This window comes from Hakea prostrata, unplaced genomic scaffold (genome assembly GCF_041222555.1).
Source record: "Hakea prostrata isolate BN-2017 unplaced genomic scaffold, UWA_Hpros_2 contig_116, whole genome shotgun sequence".
Classification (NCBI taxonomy): domain Eukaryota; kingdom Viridiplantae; phylum Streptophyta; class Magnoliopsida; order Proteales; family Proteaceae; genus Hakea; species Hakea prostrata.
This window is the reverse complement of record NW_028291235.1, coordinates 26,961-46,716: the sequence shown is the minus strand read 5'-3', so window position 1 is coordinate 46,716 and position 19,756 is coordinate 26,961. Positions and strand designations below refer to the sequence as shown.

Sequence of the window (19,756 nt, the reverse complement as noted above, 5' to 3'; positions counted from 1 at the left end):
GAGAAACATGAGGCTATGCAGTCTGAGGTTGAGGTTGACAAGCTTAAAGGATTGGGATTTATCGAATTGATTGAGTGTTCAACCTGGCTGGCCCATTTTAATGGTCAAGAAGGTAGACGACAAATGGCTCTTGTGCACCAATTATACTGATATAAACAAAGCATGCCCAAAGTATTGCTACCCTCTGCCTTGAATTGACCTACTTATTGATTCTACAGCTGGATATGAAACCTTAAGCTTCATGGACGCATATTCAGGATACAATCAGATCTTAACACATAAGAAGCAGGAGAAGTTCACGACATTCATGAACGACCGTGAATGTTACTTCTATAAAGTAATTCTGTACGTGCTTATGAATGAAGGAGCCACCTATCAGAGGGTCGTGAATAAGATTTTCAAAGACTTGATCAAGCAAAACATGGAAGCTTCTGTGGATGACATATGAGTAAAGAGCCTGGAACGATCGAGACATATTTCCAACTTAATAGAGGTTTTTGACATGTTGAGGAAATTTCAAATGTGTCTTAATCCATAAAAGTTTGCATTTAGAGTATCCTAAAAAAGTTCTTGGTATTTATGGTCTCACAACGAGGAATTGAAACATACCCCGCCAAAATTTAGGCTTTGATTGACATGGAACCACCAAAGACCATTTGGGATGTCCAATGTCTGACTGGATGGGTAGCGGCTTTGAATGATTCACAACATAGTCGGGAGAAAGGTGCCTACCATTCTTCATGGCCTTGAAAAATCTTAAAGGAGATAAAGAAGCTCGGTGGACCGAAGAACGTCAGAAAGCTTTCGAAGATTTGAAGATAATGTTGGGAAGACCACCCTTGTTATCCCAACTAGAGAAGGTTGAAAAGCTACAAGTGTACTTAGCGTCTTCACCCTCGATGGTGAGTGCAGTCCTAGTTTTGGAGCAAGGAAAGAAGCAATTACCAATATATTATGTTAGTCATGTTCTTCTTGACACTGAAACCAGATACTTGGAGATTGAGAAGCAAGCTCTAGCATTAAGGCCTTATTTCCTAGCCCATCCAATTGAGGTACTCAATAACTTCTCTTTGAAGAAGGTACTCGACAAACCTGATCTTTCTGGATGAATGGTATCATGGTCCGTAGAATTGGGCGAATACTAACCTTGAATGACCATCAAGGCATGTGCATTGGCAGATTTTGTGGTCGAGATGACTGCCCCCATGACGTAGATTGCTGAACCCTTTGGTTCAGTGCCGTGGGATATCTATGTGGATGGATCAAATAATAAATGAGGAGGAGGGGAAGGAATCCTTTTGAAAAGCCCGGGCATTTTTCTCATTCGATATGCTCTCAAGTTGGGATTTGAAGCTAGCAACAATGAAGCCGAGTATGAGACTTTCCTTGCAAGCCTTCAACTAGCAAAGGTGTTGGCCATACCAGAAGTTATGATTCACAATGATTCTCAGTTAGTGGTGAATCCAGTTCTAGGGGAGTTTGAGATGGAGGAGCCCCGGTTGGTTAAGTATCAAGGGATAATACAACAACTGATGAAAGAATTCAAGAAAGTTTGAATCTCCCAAATCTCGAGAAACCAAAAAGAAATGGTTGGTGAATGTTGAGGTTGGTGAATGCAAAGCCGAAGAATCTGGAGCAGATAGTATATATAGAGGAGTTAAATTTCCCAAGCACCATGACAACTTAAGTAATATATGTAGAAGAAGGACGAAGCTAGATGGATCCAATCACTAAATATCTTTAGGATGATTGACTCCCTACTGATCCAAAGGAGGCGCAACTGGTAAGGATGCAATCAACAAGATTTACTCTTTAGAATGGGAGGCTTTACAGAAGATCTTACGTAAGGCTGTTACTAAGATTTTTGGGTCTCGAGGGATCGTAGAATGCACTAGCAAAGGTGCATGAAGGTATCTGTGGGGCACACATGGGAGGTCGAGCATTAGCACAGAAAATCCTTAGGCTCGAGATGTATTGGCCGAAGATGCAAGAGGACGCTTTGGAATATGTAGGTCGGTGTAAGAACTGCCAAATGAAAACGGTCGTGCCAAGAAAGGTAGTAGTTCCATTAACATCCATACTTGACCCGATCCCATTTGCAATGTGGGGATGGATATAATGGAAAAATTCACCAAAGCTTTGGGAGGAAGAGAGTACTTGGTGGTTGCTATTGACTACTTCACCAAGTGGGTTGAGGCCATCCCGCTCACAACAATCATTGAAAAGAGGATCTAGAAGTTCTTGTTGGAGTTGATAATACATCGGTTCGGACTCCCGAAGATTATCGTCATCAACCATTGGACACAATTTGATAACCCTCAGCTTAGTCAATTCATTGGAAATTACATGATCAAGCATAGAATCTCCTCGGTGGCCTACCCCCAGAGCAACAAACAAGCCAAAGTAACCAATAGGACTTTACTCGATGGAATCATAAGTGTTTGGAGGAAAATAAGGCATTATGGGTCGAGGGGCTCTGGAACATTTTATGGGCATATAGAACAACAACCCAAACCCCTACTGGAGAAACACCATTCAGATTGACTTATGGGTCAGAGGCACTGGCCCTAGTAGAAGTAATGGCTGTGACTCTTAGAGAAAGAGAGTTCGATGAAAAGATGAACAGAGAAGGATTACTGGACAATTTGAAAATTTTTAATGAGGTCTGGGTGAAAGCAGTAATTTGAATCTACCAGTATCATAGGTATGTGTCGGCATACTATAATGCATGAGTAATGTATTGCCAACACTGTTTAGGGGACCTCATATTAAGAAATACAGTCGCCTCAAACCCTCGACATTAGAGGAAGCTAGACCCCTCATGGGAAGGACCATACATGGTCGTGAAGCAAGTTGGGTTGGGAGCCTATAGACTGAAAAATCCTATCAGAGGTTGAGAGCTCAATCGGTCGTGGAACGCAAGGAATCAAAAGAAGTACTATCAATGACTCTTTATTTATTTATTTATATTTGTACTCGTGGTCGACATTTTGTAACATGGCTTAGATCGAATATTTAATGAACTTGTTCTTTTCAGAATCCGAATCCCTTTGAATGGAGGGCATATAGTTTGATACTTGATGATTAAATACAAAATTCAAAAGACTTCGGTATTTCCAACTAAGACCTCGAAACACTTAGGAAATTTTGGTGAATTTTTCTAAGGAAAGGCTTCGGTATTCCCATCTAAGACCTTAGAACACTAAGGAAATTCTAGTGAATTTTGCTAAGGAAAGGCTTCTGTATTCTAGACTAAGACCTTAGAACACTTAGGAAATTTTGGTGAATTTTTCTAAGGAAAGGCTTCGGTATTCCCAACTAAGACCTTGGAACACTTAGGAAATTCTGGTGAATTATTCTAAGGAAAGGCTGGTATTTCTAACTAAGACCTTATAACACTAAGGAAATTCTGATGAATTTTTTCTAAGGAAAGGCTTTGGCATTCCCAAATAAGACCTCAAAGCACTTAGAAAAATCTTGTGAATTTTTCTAAGGTGTGGTTTCAGATTTCCCAAGAGAGCTTTTGGAACTCTCAAGGAGAACTTGTAAAATCTTTTGGCTTACCTAATTAAGAACACTTAAAAGATTACGAAGATCGAGAGATGTAATTTATATATGATCAAAGGCCACAGGGGGCCAACTCTTACAAAAATAAGAGTAAAAGAAAACAAACAACAAAATAACCAAGGTTCTCGCCGACACAGGGCGATATATCGCCCTGGGGGGAGTACCATATGTCGGCGATATATCGCCGACAAGTCGATATATCGCCGAAAAATCGCGATATATCGCTACATCTTGAATATATAACAACCTTTCGTTTGTTTTTCGGCAACAATATGTGAAGCATGAGCCATACTCAACATAATTGTATAATGAATTGTAAACTTTAGTACATCTCTTTACTAATTGTGTTATTGTATTTGTGTTCTCTTTGCATATTTACATTAGTTTATATGAATTTTCCAAACTTCCAGTTTTGCCCGCATATAGCCGGACATGTGCCAATTATAAACTTTAGGTTAGGTGATGTTTTAGGTCAAAATAACACTCCCAATGTGTTTATTGGCCTCAAATTAGGTTACACGTCAAATTTCAGGTCAAAATGACCTGAAATACCCTTCGAAATAGGGGTTCGATTTTTCATCGAACCCCCCCTACCAAAAGTCGGTCGACTTTCGGCGATATGTCGCCCATGTCGCCGTGTCGCTGGGGGGCGACACGGCGACATGGGTCGACATTTCGAACATTGAAAATAACTAAAAGAGACAGAAGTTCAAGAGTCAGCAGTGGCATCAACAGGATCCCGTGTTTGGTTAGGAGCGTATTCGAGGAGATCGACATTTTCTTCAACTGTTTTGGGCTCAGGGGTAGCTGGATGTTCATCGCTCAAATAACCCTTAATGTTCAGATATACTGGTAGGCAATCGAGCTTCTTGAAGGTCCACTGGGGGGCTTCCAAGTTCAACTCCTCAAAAACTTTGGCGTTGCATGCCTCTTGATGAGATTCAGTGTTGAACACATGATCTTGCTTTAGGATGGACCTCCATACTTTATTTTTCCCATCACGGTAAGCCTTGGAATTATAGTGAACCATCAGGGCAGCAAGGGGCTTATTGTTCAAGTACTTCCGAATGCAAACCTTTCGAACTTCAACCTGAAGATCCTGGGGTCTAGAAGGAATGGTAGACACCAGCCAATCCAATAGTTTGTCTCTCTCTCTCTCTCTCTCTCTCTCTCTTATCAGGCCCTCAACCTTTGTCTTTGAAGTTAGGAGAGAAGACCGAAGTTCATCCCTCTCTTTCTCTAGCTCCCTTATCTGGTTCTTTGCCACTTTGAGCTCTCCCCATCCTTTTCAAGCTGGCGATTCTCCTCTTGTAGTCGAGAGATGTATTTTTCCTAATTCTTTATCTCCCCCTCATGCCTTTTGGACCGAACATTGAGGTGGCCCACCCAAAGAATGGCCTCCATTTGTCTATGGAAGGCATCAAGAAGAACCCTACAACAAGTTAGAACAATGATTCATAATTAGGAGTTAATACTGCAAACTTGAAAAACTCTTTCAAGATAAGATAAAGAGTTTACATGTCTAAGGAGTTAACGAAATCTTCATCGGGGGTGGAATCAACGTCCTCCTGATTAGCTGGCATCCAAGTGTTGGTTGCCCATTCAAGTGCCATACTTGGATCCCTTGACACTCGATCTTGAATGGATAGTTTCCAGGGTGGTATATAGAGATCGACATGCTCCACCCAAGCCCTCTTCAATGTTGCTTCATCGAGAAGATCGTGTGTCACACCCTGCCCGCCAGTATCGGTCTGCGCTTGATAACCCTTGGGTGCGATCCATAGTCACATGATCCACGGTTTACCCATCGATGATAATTAATACCCATAATAATAAATCAAGAGCAAGAATAATTCAATAATTAAATAAAAAGGGAAATACAATTGTCCAACGTTCTAAAAAGGAAATAATCAAAGAAAAGAATAAGTAATCGTGTCAATAAAAAGGAATCTCAGCGGAAGCAAAATAACCCAGTTAAATTTTTTTTTTCTATCCTTTCTCAAGGATGCCAGTCTCTTCTAACTTCTCAATGAATCGCCTTCTCGAAATGGCAAGCCATCTGAATTCTTCTGCCATCAATGGGAGTTGTAAGCACACACCAAGCATCCACAGGTGGCTTTGTGTTGTACATTGCTACCTCCCACTAACGCCTCCAGAGTTTCTTCACAGGGGTTCTCCTAGTCATACGGAAATTCTTCTGGTCCAAAATCGCCATCTGAATAATTAAATAATAATCCACAAAAAGGAATGAGTTCTGACAAACTCAGTAAGGCAACATATCTCATATACACGTCAACATCATATCATGGTAAGTAACATAAGTGAGAAATGACGTGCATAAGTATGGATGCATCAAGTAGCTAACTATGCAAGTCTCTAGTATGACAGACATGCTTTAAGATATAACACCAGCCCTCCTCTGGGAAGGTCTATTCACTCTGATCCCTCACGAACTGGTTACTTCTATTGGGATCCCAAGCAAGGGGTACAGTCGTCGTCAAACAACCATGGCTGAGGTTTAGGTCTACACTCTCTCACCATAACCTACCTTTGTTAGACTCCATTCCCTAACCCTATGGTTATCCACATATTGTTGGAGCGGATGCTCTCATGTCCCCTCACGACTCCCAACCGCTTATTGGATGCCCATGAGCCCAACCCTAACATATGCAACCCTACCAATGTATGATCAATAGTGGACCATTGAGTCTTTGCATGGAATGGCTACCACTATAGGATGAAATAGAGTCACATCACCGTTGTCATGGGTCATTGGGCTTTAATACCCCCGCCGAAAGGGTAGTAGCATGTAAGGATTTCTAACCATGCAATCTAGACTTCCTAGGCATGTAATCCAACAACCATGGTAGTGCTGGGGGCATCAAAGAAAGTGTCCCATACCACCGTCCCTGATATCCCAAGCTATAGATACTCAGTAAGGATACCCTCAATCATAGTTGCAACATCACACCATTCATCATCACATAAGTCATCCAGCATTTCATAATAAATTGTGTATAATATATCATCATTCACAACATAATATAATCAATGAATCATCTAAACAATTGTAACAAGTTATATATTCACTTATGCATTTGAAATAATACACAATTCATCACAACACATGTCAATGCATATATTTAAAAATGCAACCTTATTTGTTGAAGCGTAAAAGATATTGAAAGTGCAATCAAACCTCTCAACTAACAAGTCTAGAGAACCTTAGAGGTCACCTATAATAGGGTTACAAAGTTACATTTAGAACATAAGTCAAAACAGAGCAATAACCAAGCTGGTATGGCTTCTGTGACCCAGCCAATCGCTTATGCCGGTTGGTTGGGTCAATCAACCGCCCCGAGCAATCACCCCTCTTACAGGCAGACTCTCAAGTCTAAAATTTTGACTTTTGATCACCAATTCTCGAATTCGATTTTGGGATGATCCAAATCCAAATTTCGTTCTTAACATGCTAAAGAATCAATCTCAAATAAAAAACCACGAAGACGAATGGTTTAAAAATCACATCATCTCCTTCAATTAAATCAACCCTTGATCCAAATATGAGAATATGTTTTCGGGTATGATCTAATCGCGATCATTGATGGGAAGATCCTAACCATCACAATTCACCATCTGCAGAATCACGGAAGAAAGAAAAACATTACTAATGAGGAGAAGTAATTAGAAAGAGTGTGTGATCAACTAACCTCCTGTGAAACCCAACCCTGACCCTAATCCGGAAACTTTGTTATTTGTAGGTCCAGTGACCCGAAGTAAGGCGAGAAGTCATCTTTGGGCCATCTCTGTTGAAGACTTGATGGATGGATTGGAATCCATGAGTGTTGATGCCAGTGTCCCAATGGTGGAAACTGCACCCGGATGAAGATTGGATTAGTTGATAGTCTTGGAGTGGTCTCTGTATTGATTCAAAGGCATTTCTAACTCCTAGGTATGTCACTCTAGGTGTGTGCAAAACCCCTTGATGTTTGGACTTGATCTGAGCCTTCAATTCACTGTTTTGAAGTTGCTGTCTTGATTGGTTGACTCATTGGTCGATTGAACCAATCGACCAATCAATCAATCGACCAATTGATTCTGTTTTTGAAATTTGAATCGTGTCTCTTCTATTTAAGTCTAATCTCGGGAATACTCTGCCTCCTCTGCCTCCTAAGCCTCTGGAACGAGTTAGAACCCTAATCTAACCCATTCCCTTGCATTCTTTGGTGATCTCTTGCAACAAAGAATTCTTCATCCTCCTACAACAAAGAATTCTTCATCCTCCTACAACAAAGGTATGATTTCACTCACTCTTTCTTCTATCTCTGATTTTCTTTCTTTAATTCTGTTCTTCGTTGAGATCAGGAAGAAGATGATGCCCTGTTGCAACCATCTATTCCATGATCTCATCATGTTCTTTAAGATCCATGATCATCATCATGATCTTAACCTCAGCCAGTGGAATCTTCGAAACCCTAACCTGTGTGATCGTCTGGAGATCTTTTGGTAACCTCCCTTGTGAAGGAAAATCCTCTTGGGTGACATTGTGTTAACCTAAACTTCATCATTGAATGACCCTTCTTGTTATTTTTGGCTAACAATTTATCTCCCTTCATCCAGAGCTCTCAATTATTTTCCGAGGGAACCAAAAAGGGTAAAACCCTAATTTCTTGGATAAGATCAAGAACCCCTAGTTTGATCATGGTAACCCAATCAATGTGTTTTCTTTACTATATCTGTAATCCTCATATCCTAGTTCTTGAATCTTTGATTATAATATTTTTCCCTCATAATCTATGTTTAACCTAGTAGGTTAACCTTTTTGTTCCTAGGTTACAACTTGGGAACTTGATTTGATTTATGATTTGATATCCTCTATACCCTAGAATACTACCATGATAATTCCCCTCTGATTTGTACGCTTTTGAACCATCAAATTCGGTTCTTGATTCTCAAAATTCAGATTCTTGTAGGCCACTGTTTGCATTGGTTGACTCATTGGTCGACTGGTCCAGCAGACCAATCAATCGACCAATGAGTACAACAACCTCATTCTTGGTCTGTTTCGATTGATTTATGATCTTTTCCTTTATGCATCTTTCCTAACATGTTGTATGCACTTGTTTAGGACTGTCTTCTCAGGTTTAGTCAAGATCATAATTGATTCTTTAAGATCCTATCCAAGTTAGAAGGTAAGGACAGTTAATTCCTTAACTACATAGATTGCTTGTTCTCTGGTTTCCACTTTATGAAACTATGAGATTACCTACTGTTGTTGTACTTTAATTCTGATCTCCTACTGTGGGAACAGTAGCACTTGTTTATATTGTCTTTTTATTATTCATGATATATGAATTACTTATTATTGCCTAATCTGATTTTTGCTTTTACATTCTCTTGAATATGATGAACTGCTGGTTGTGTATGTTATGACTGTTCTGAGAATGTGTTTGCTTAAGTTTGGTTTGGGATTAGGGAGTATCCTTTTGATGCTTCTGTCCTTGGACATCGGAGGGAATAGTATGGGATGTTCTCCGAAGATGCCCATTGACGCTTTCCCGAATCAATGGTTGTCATACCTAGGGATGTCTAGTAGTGTTTTGGCTAGGATATACCCCTGTTATATTAGACCCAATTCGGAAGGGTATTGAGACCGAACAACCCGTGGTAGCAATGGGGATTCGTGGGCGCTCAAGACCGGTAACCAATCCGTGAGAGGACATGAATCACATTATGGATACTCGAAAGAGGCCATTTATTGGAGGGTTGCATATGGTTAGACTTGGGCTCATGGGCGCTCGAGACCGGTGAGTTATATCCATGAGAGGACATGAGAGCTTCCCGTTTACCATATGTGGATAACCAATAGGGTTGATGAGTCTGGTGAGTAATATCCGTGACTCTAGTGTGAAGGATACCAGAAAGGATCCCGAGAGGGGAGGAATGGAAGTATCTGGAACTGACTTGATGTAACTGACTAGATGACTTGCATTGGGCTAGGCTTTTCCCTGACATGCGCCAGTACTTATGCCAAATGGTTGTGAGAGAGTGTGTTGACTTAACCCCCTACCATGGTTTGTCCGAGAGGGATGCAGGACCCATTACCAACTGGCTGCCCAAGATATCTTTAATGGTTGAGGGAACCCAAGATATCTTAAATGGATGAGGGTGTGAGCAGACCTTCCCAAAGAAGTACAGTGCTATGACTTAAAGCATGTTTGCCATAGAGACCAGCATACATAGAGTTTAGATGCATTCATACATTATCTGTTTCATATTGCATTGCATCTTGTTATGTTTCGCCACATGTTATCTATGATGTTATGGATTAACTACCTTACTGAGTTTCTTCGAAACTCATTCCTTTTTATATATTCTTTGCTTAGATTATCCTACAGGTACAGATTATTATGACGAGCAGTACAGTGAAGCGCAAGCCGATGAAGCGTATTACACCCAAGGTGCTGGTGACGATCAAGATTACTCTGATGATCCCCCGGCTGATCAAGCTGCGTACTACTTTTGAAAACAACATAGAGTTAGAACGGATTCATTGGATTGATGAAGTCCATACTTATGAAGACGTTATCTATAAACTAGAAGACGCTTGATGTTAGTTTATTTCTTAGTACATTTGTTTCAGTTGTATTTCCTTTTGACTTTCATACTGCGTTCCACTATATTGGTGGAGTGAGTTTCCGCCTCACTTTACTCCTTTTGATATCATTGGATGTCTGGTATCTTTCCGCACTCTGATTATACTAATTATCCATTATTGTTTTGAACCTTTGTTTATAATATTAAACCTTGATTATTTCCTGTTTATGATTATGTTATTGTATATGTGGGAGGTTGATTTACTTGATACTTGATCTTCGGGGCTGTGGATCACACTCTCAGGTATGCCAGTTAGGGTACCGGCTGGGAGGATGTGACACCTCCAATCGATTCGCAAAACGGATTAAGGACCAAAGCTTCTCTGCGATTCAAGCGTTTTTCACCTCTGAAACGTGTTCTCTGCCTCCTAACCATCCATAGTAACCTCCACGAATATAATAATACACAAATAAGTCTTGGGTGGTTATTTATAGAGGGACGGTGCAAATTAGGGTTTAATTCCTGTGAGCAGACCTGGCCGGTCGCTTGGGGCAGTTGGTTGGGTCAATCAATCACCTTAAGCAACTGCCCCCTAGTACTTTTCAGTACTTGGGTGCTTTGCTCAACCCGTTGATCCCCATCACTAACCTATCCCAAACCAACATGTGGGGGTGTTCTTACCTTGATCACGGATATCTTCAAACTAACTCGACTCCGGTTAGAGATCCACCTTCTTAGTCCATCAGGGTTTCTAATGGATCTCCTTTGGTTTCCCAATATGGTAGGTTCTTCATCGGTAGAATCTAGATCCATGGGTTTAGGGTATGGATCATGGGCTTCAATCTGGATAATCCATAGCTTATTTAGGCTGGAACCTCAGGTACTCGAACCTACAATACGGATTTCGGGTTAGAATTACGGGGGTTGTTACATTGTGCCTACTCTTTGCCAAGTTAACATTGTCCTGTGTTGACTCAACAACGTCAATCGAGGCCTTCCCCTTCTCCGTTGGATCGTGACGGATCTTCTACACACCCTTGGGGGCCTAGGAGGGAGTCTTCGGGGTTTGCCCTATAGTCTCGGGCTCTTTCCTCTTCAATCTTATTGCCCTATCTTCGAAAACTTCAAACCCTTGGGTGGCAACACTTTTACAACGTGAGGATTATACTTTGGTGGCATTGTCAAAAGGAAAAAGAACAGAAGTTAGTAGTCAGAAAACCATTAGTTAAAAAAGAGTTAGCATAACCACAAAATGCTCAAGAGCTCACTAGGGGCAATACCCCACCATCAAAGCACATCTTTGTACTCCATGGGGTGTCAATGGATCTCCTGATGAGCAAGAATGGACTTAATTGTTCGAAGGTGTTTTCCTCGTCAAGAGATAAGGGAAGAGGGCGATTTACCTGGGTGTACAAATCTCGACGGTTCCAGGCAATCAAGAATTTAAATCCTCGGGAGGCGCCAGAAAAAATAGGAACTGGTGACGCCACCCTTTATGGTTAGAAGGGGAAGTACCATCGGCAATGATGCTTCTCGATCAACCCAGCTCACTTTTGGGGTGTTTAGAGAAGAAAACCTAGCCAGGAGGGTGGGACTTACTCAGGTAATAAAAATGAGAAAATAGGGGTAAAGATGGAGAGATCCCTAACTTGAAACACAAGCCCAGAAACCCGATTATATGGTGCCAACTATTAGGCAAGAGCATTTTGGGACATAGCTCCCAATGGTTAAGGATGGCAGTGAACAAAGGGGAGAGAAAGGAAACCAAACCCCACTCTTGAAGTTGTCAGTGTAAATACAAAACTCTTTCGAAGGGTCTAAGTTGACCCTTTCATCGTGATTGGGAGCTTGAGGAAGATAAATAAATGGGATTAAGAAATGGTTCAAGATATCGTCCAATTTGTGTGACGGACATGGGAAACAAAGTAACTTAAGCCATTTGAAGGCCTTCTAGATGGTCGGGGACCACCGAAAATAGCCTTCGGGGAGGCATTGTGCCGTCGGGAAATAGGAGGCGAGGTAGAAACTCTACCCTCCACTTGATTCCTTGGCTATTCCTGATGAGCTGATTGGTCAGAAGGACCAAACTAGTGGTCGGTAATCTGAATATTTCTATCCCTGGACAACTCAACAGAGGTAGAAGGTTTGGACTAATGGGAAAACTCCTCACCGTTGACCATTCGGTCAATAGAATCATCCTCATATGTCCTCCCACTACCCATTATTAGGGAAAATAAAGGAAAGTGTATCCTAGAGCAAGGAATTCGAATGGATTAGGAGCAGCCCTAAACTATAGGGATTACAAACCCAACAGAAAAGAAAAAAAAAGAGGAGAAGAAGAAGGGAGAATGGTAAGTTAGAGAAGAGCAGCAAGGTGAAGGAACTTACTTGTTAAATAGACTTGAGCGTATTGAGGCTGAATCCAGGAAGCTTGAAAGCTGGAGGTAACTCAGAGTTCGCTGATAGCTTTATAGGCAAATTCGTAATCAGGAAAGTGAAAGTGCAAATGAAAAGTGATGTGGTTTAAATAGCCATTGAAAAGAATTCAAAAAAAACAAGATTGATCCAGATCAATGCTCACAAAAGAGCAACGATTTGAGAGACAAGACGCCATGATGGTGCATGTTCCCAATAAACACGTGGCAAGCCTGACGTGTTTCATGCTGAACAAATGTGGATTGAGAGGATGTAACGGTTCTGACAATAAATGTGACCTTTGGATGATGCTCAGGGATTTGGGATCGTTGATCTTCTATCTACCATGTCCATGGATGGCCATCAAGAGAAACATACCAAACGATCGGTCTTATAATTCGAATAGTTAGGTCTGGGGGGCTTGTGATAAGTAAAATTAATGATTGCTAATCAACCAGATAGAATAGTGATAGGTTCGGTGTCACATCTCCCCATCTAGTACCTTAACCATGATACTCGGAGGTGTGATTCACAGTCCCAAAGATAATTTCAAGGCAATCATATACCACATTGCACAATAATATAATCAAGAGAAAAGAATAATCATCGTATAAATATGTTGAGAAACATCCAAAGAAAGATCTCAGAATAAATCTCATGTGATATTAAAGTGCAGAATAAAATGATACCAATCAAAGAATAACTATAGAGTATAGCGGAAAATAACTCTATAGGCCAATGCGGAAGGTAGATCAAAAGTATTACAACTGGATAAAAGCATAAAGGAATAAAGAAATCTAAGAAATCAATCTACGTCTAATCGTACATCTCCTTAAACTCAAATAAAGTATGTCTAAACTCGAAGACTTCTGTATCCAAATGCGGGCGCTCTAGCTCCAAAATAGGACTAATCCTGGTACGCATCATCGTCACACTGGAAATATTCACTGTTATGTTCGTAACAACCAATATCTTGCATACAATACGAGTCACCTGCCGTGGTCTCGTAGTCCTGGATCTCACAGTCATCTGTTCCTACAACATAATCTAAATAAACATTTCCCCTGAATGGTGAGCTCAACAGAACTCAGCAAGTAGTTCAATCACAATAAACAATTACAAATAATTCAACACAAGCATTATACAAATGATATGAGACAATGATGCAAGTATGCTTCTAACTCTATATATGCTGGTCTCTAGTGGCAGACACGCATTAAGATAGAACACCATACTCCTCTGGGTAGTCTCAATCACTCTTCCCTCAACCATCTCATTATCTTGGGTTCTCTGCAGTAATTGTGCCAGGGCATCCATCTCAAACATTCCATGGCAGGGGTTTAGGTCACCACTCTCACACTCCACCATTGGTATGAGTATTGGTGCATGTCAGGGTTATACCCAACCCAATGCATAGTCCTCTATTGAGTCACATCAACTCGGAGTCGGATACCTCCCTTTCGTGCACTAGACAGTCTATTCCGGTATGATAGCCTCCCATCCGTGCCTAGGCAGTTCGGTTCGGTACCTCCCTCCCTAGAGTCATCGTATCCTATGGCTCCAACCAACTCAGACTATGGACTCTTAACCCTATTGGTCATCCACATATAGTAAATGGGAAACTCTCATGTCCTCTCATAGGTTGGTTACCTATCTTGAGCGCCCATGAGCCTAGGCTTATTATGTGTGTGAAATCCCCCGAATTTCTAACCCTTTAACCCATGGTTACAAGACCGCAAACCCGAAACTCGAGTCGAAGAAAATTGTGGGCCATTCGAATTGAGTCCGAAGGTTCGGAAGTGGACCCTAATGCAAGTGGATGAACCTTGTGATGACTCGACACCTCTCCTAGAATTTAAAAGGAGAGAGAAGGTTAGTCATGAAGGATTTAAAAGGCGATATTGGCATGCTAGGAAAATCGATGATGGAGAATCCAAATGACAAAGGCAATTTCTCTCAAGCGTAGATAATCGAAAGACCTTTCCTTCAAGCCATGAATCACCGGAATCGGACCTTAGTTGGCCCCTCAACTAGGGCCGGTCGATTGGACCGATTGAACGGCCGGTTCAAGTTCCTATTCTCTCATACTCGCATTTTACAATGCTAGTGCGAGGCTGAGGCTAAAGGAGGAGGAGAAACCAAGGGGAAGAGTGGATTCTAACCATTCGGAAGCATGCCAACACCCAAATCATAGCGAAATCATTAGAAATTGTGAGAATGCTTAAATCCTCTTCTTTAAGCATAGTTTTGTAGGGTGTTCTTCACTTTGAATGTGGGATTTCGGTAGTTGATGCATGTTAGGTGTAATGAATGCTTGTATTTAGTTATATTTATGTTTTCCTATAGTTTAAAAGTGGTTTGTGCGAGTCATTGAGAATGATTTCGCGTTTTGACTCTCCAAGACGCCCACGGGCAATTTAGAGAGCCAAATTTGGGACTTTTTGATCTAGAACAAATTAGATCAAATTGAAGGTACCCTTAGGACCCTATTTCTGCCAATTAGAAATTCCCAAAGTTTCTTTTTGATTTGACTTCGAATCGATGGAGAAATATTGATTTTCGCCAAAACTAGGTTGAGAATGGCGGGTTTTAACCTAGTTGACAAATTAGGCTTTTGTTGGGTGATTTTGGGAACTCTATTAAAACCCAATTGACTTCTAATTTGTGTCTATTAATATTCTTACATGATTAGGTTTATTTTGATTATAATCACCGACTCATGAGTGTGACTTTGTGGAACACTGGAGAGCTTATACTAACTAGAAAGGTGAGGAATATACGTAACCTTATCTTGCATGTTTAATTATATTAATTAAATTTTATTATTGATATTTTGCCTTGTTTTAGTATTTATTATCTTGTGATTATGTGTTGGACTTTACACGAATGAAAGGTAAGAAAGTATGTTTGCTTCTATTTTCAATATTCTTCGAATGATGATATGAGAATGTGTGTGAGATTGGTTTCAAGACTTAGATTCTCTTATATCTATTTACCAACTAGGGTTGTGGGTTCACCCATTACCCTAATGAACTTACATGAGTATGCATCTAGACCTAAGTACATAAATGTTAGGTGTCTAGAAGTGTTTGACTAGGTAACCTCATGAGTACTACTACCCTTCCGGTAGGGGTATTGAAATCGGTTAACCCGTGATGTCAGTGGCTGGGTCCTGTGAGCATCAAGCAGGCCCACTGCCATCATGATATGGTAGGGTTGCATATAATAGATAAGAGCTCATGGGCGCTCAAGACCGGTAACCAACCCGTGAGAGGATATGGAGAGCATCCTATCCATTATATGTGGATGACCATAGGGTTAAGAGTCAACGTAGTCCGATCTGGTTGGTGCCATAGGATATGATGACTCTAGGTGGAAAAAGATACTGAACCAAGTTGGTTAGTGTCATAGGGGAAGTATCCGGACCATATGTAGTACGAGACCGTATGACTATGCATTGGGCCTAGAGTAATCCTTGACACACGCCAGTTCTCATGCCAAACGGTGATGTGAGAGAGTGGTGACTTATACCCCAGCCACGGATTGATGTGACTTGACCCAACAATCGTGGAGAACCCAATAGATGTCTTTTGTTGAGGGAGAGTGAATGAGACCACCCAGAGGAGACTGGTGTATGACTTAATGCGTGCCTACCATAGAGACTTCATGATGGAGTTAGGAGCATAATATCATAATCATTCATATATCAATATCATTACCATTAATTACATTATTGATATTCATGCTATATGTGTGGTGTGGAATCTTATGAATGAATGCATGATATGATATTGAGTTGACCTTACTGAGTTCTGTTAAACTCATTCCTTTTTATATGTCTGTTTTTATTAGAATATACTGCAGTTATGAGGACTCCTTCCAAGTGGAGGATTCATCGCCGGCAGACTTTCTTGAAGGAGTGATAGAAGAAGATGTAGACTTGCATGGAACTTCATGCCCATGCAAGGACTGTTCTTATGGGGTTGGATTCCATTAGGGAATCAGTTTAGTTTAAATTTTGCTGCAACAAACTATTCTTCCTTCAAACTTTGATGTCCATTTTGATTAACTATAGAAATGGATGATTGTAACCTTTTGATAATTCAGATTTGATAACTTTATATTTGAACTTGATTTATTCTTGTCCTTTTAATTATGCTATATCATGTGTTGTATGGAATTGTCATTGAACCTAGGCCTTGCGGTGTATCACCCCCACGAGTATTCGGATATGACCAAATTCGACTGGGTGGGGTGTGACAATGTGTGACGCTACCAATGAATGGCCCCTCAATGTGATTGTGCCCTCTCATGGGTTGGTTATTGGTCTTGAGTGCCCACAATCCCCATTGCTGCCACAAGTCACTCGGCCTCAATACCCTTGCTGATGGGGTTAGATATGACAGGGTTTCCTAGCCAAACTCATCCAGACAAGTCCTAGGTATACCATCCAGTAGTTGCGGAAAGCGCCAAGGGGCACCATAGGAATGCGTCACATACCACCTACACTGATGTCCAATGACAAAAATGCCAAAAGGGCATTCCCCATTCCAAAACCACACTTAGGCAATCACATCACATCATGATTCCATAAATATCATAATAAAGTCCAATTCACAATTGAATTAATCACATTCATACAAGTATGCAATTTGCATAATGAAACATATTCTGAAATTAAAGAAGTATAACATTATAGCAAAAGTACCATTACAGTAGCTAACACTTGCATACGAGTACTAACATATCAAAGCATGTAACCGTGTTAATTTTGAGTGAACGTACTCACCTTATATCCAATTCGCTAACTCCAAAGAAAAGGGATCAAGGTTAAGTCCAAAGTCACCAAAGAAAGCCTAGACAAACAAATATTGAACATAAGGAACAAACCATAAAGGATCGGAATCAAAATTGAGTCAAATTAGGGAAAGTTGCTATCATAGACACCCTTGGTCGCTTGGGGTGACCAAGTCAATTGATCAAGCAGATTGTGTACGGACAGAAAGCCTAAGTTTTGATCGGAAACTCCTCGTTTGAGTTCCAATCACTCCAAAATTAATAGGAAAATTCTAAAATAGCATAAGAAGACTATCTAGAATGATCTAAGCATCTAACATGGTCATTGGAAAAGAAATCTATTGGATCACATACTAGGCTTAATCCAAAATCAATCTGTAGATTTCACGGATATGCTAGAATGAATGGGGATTCATTCTAGAGATAAGAGAACAATAGATCATGGTCGAAAATTCACTTAAAAATAGATCTAGCAATAGATTATAGGTCAAACAACACAAGTAGAACTAAGATCATGAAGATTGTACTAGGTTTAATACCGAAATCACATCGTGTTGTCCACAGAAAGAATATAGTGAATGGGAATTAACTCTAAAATCATGAGGATTAGAGGTTAGGTCATTACAATAGCATAAAACCTTCCTCACAATCACCAAAATGGGTTGAAACATAAGAGAGAATAAATCTAGAGAGAATAGAACCGAATACTAACCTTGTAGAAGAAGATTCAATGGAGGAATCTCTCATGGATGCTTGGGATCTTCCTTGGCCTTGAAGAGGAAGCTCTAGGGTTTTTCTCACATTCTCCAATAGCTTAGAGGCAAAGTGGTAAGAATTAGATCGAAGTTTGTATATATAGGGCTTTAGAAACCTAAACTTCAAAAAATACATATATGTCTCGAGGGGAGCTTTGGTCGCTTAGGGTGACCAAGGCAATTGACCAAGCAAGGCCAGATGGTCAAAAATAGATTTTTGGTCTTCGAAAGCCTCAAGCAACACTCTGGTCTTATTCCAAACTTAAGAGACAGTCTTACTTGATTGTGTAGGACCTTCCGAGGATGTCATCACAATACTTAAGGTCCATCTTCCAATTCCATCATCATTCAACCCACATTTTCTATCAAAATTAGTCAGGGTTTCAATAATAGGATCTTCATTATCAACTTCCATTGGTTCTAGGTCAGACCCAATGGGTTCAAATGGAATGGCCCACAATTATCTTCTACCTTGACTTTGATCTTTAGACCTACAACATAGATTTCAGCATTAGGGTTGTGAGGGATTTCACATTCGGTTGACCCTTGTTGGGACTTAAATGAGAAGTCGACTTGAAAGTTCCTTAAAAGAAAAGGAACTAGACAGTTATGGGAAGATGCATGATCCTGCCAAAGTCAGGATGAAAAATTGTTCCTAGGAAGGAATCAATAACTAACTCAGATTGAGGGAATCAAAACCCTATGATTGTGCGGCTACGAAGGAGATTCGTGAATTAATCTAACGGTCGGAAATAAGAGGTAAATCATATATAAGCAAAGGAACAACATAGAGAGAAGGTAATTGAATCATTTCCCTCCATTTCGTCTTTCAATTAAGCTTGCAACTCGCCAGAGCTCTTTGGTGGTGCTCTCATTGACTTAACCATCGGAGGTGGCTTCTCGACAGACGAGTTGGCCCACATCTGACTCTTTTTTTGCAGACCTCTTGTCACACCCCACCAAACTGAATCTGGTCATATGCTAATACCCGTGGGGGTGATACACTATAGGACCAAGGTTCATGGCCAAATCTGTACTACCATACAACATAGCATAGTCAAGGGACATGAAAAAATTAAAGTATGAAGATTCAAAGTTATAATGATCAAATTATCAAATACGATTACAGTCATCTAAGAATTTAAAGTTAAATCACTATCCAAAATTAATCAAGTTTAAATCATTAGAGTTTAAGGAAAGAATTGTTTGTAGTGGAAATCTAGGTTCTTTGATGGATAAACGACATTGTCCCTCACTATAGGTTCAATGGAAATGACACATAGACATCGTTGGATCTTCAAGGATACCTAGCTCTATAGAAGCAATTTGGGGGCAAGAAGCTCCATGCGAGTCCACATCCATGCAAACCGCTCCCTCAAAATACTCTGTCTGCGACGAATCTTCCATTTGAATGGAGTCATCATAACCTATAACAAGATCTAAAAACATATGTATACAACGGAGTGAGTTCAATAAAACTCAGTGAGGTCAACTTAACTACATATCAAGCATCCATTCACAATTCCCCACAACGAATATATACAAATATAATAATAATATGAATAATACATAAATATGCAATCATGCTTCTAGCTCTAATCATGAGGTCTCTATGATAGCTACAC

General features: G+C 40.4%; 1 protein-coding gene across 1 annotated transcript; it reads left to right on the top strand.

Annotated features, from left to right (window-relative positions):
* Window positions 1–740: 740 nt before the first annotated feature.
* LOC148998833 (uncharacterized) lies at window positions 741–1,109 on the top strand. The gene has a single exon (XM_089141680.1). The coding sequence runs from the start codon at window positions 741–743 to the stop codon at window positions 1,107–1,109; it is 369 nt and encodes a 122-aa protein (XP_088997806.1).
* The last annotated feature ends 18,647 nt before the right edge of the window (window positions 1,110–19,756 follow it).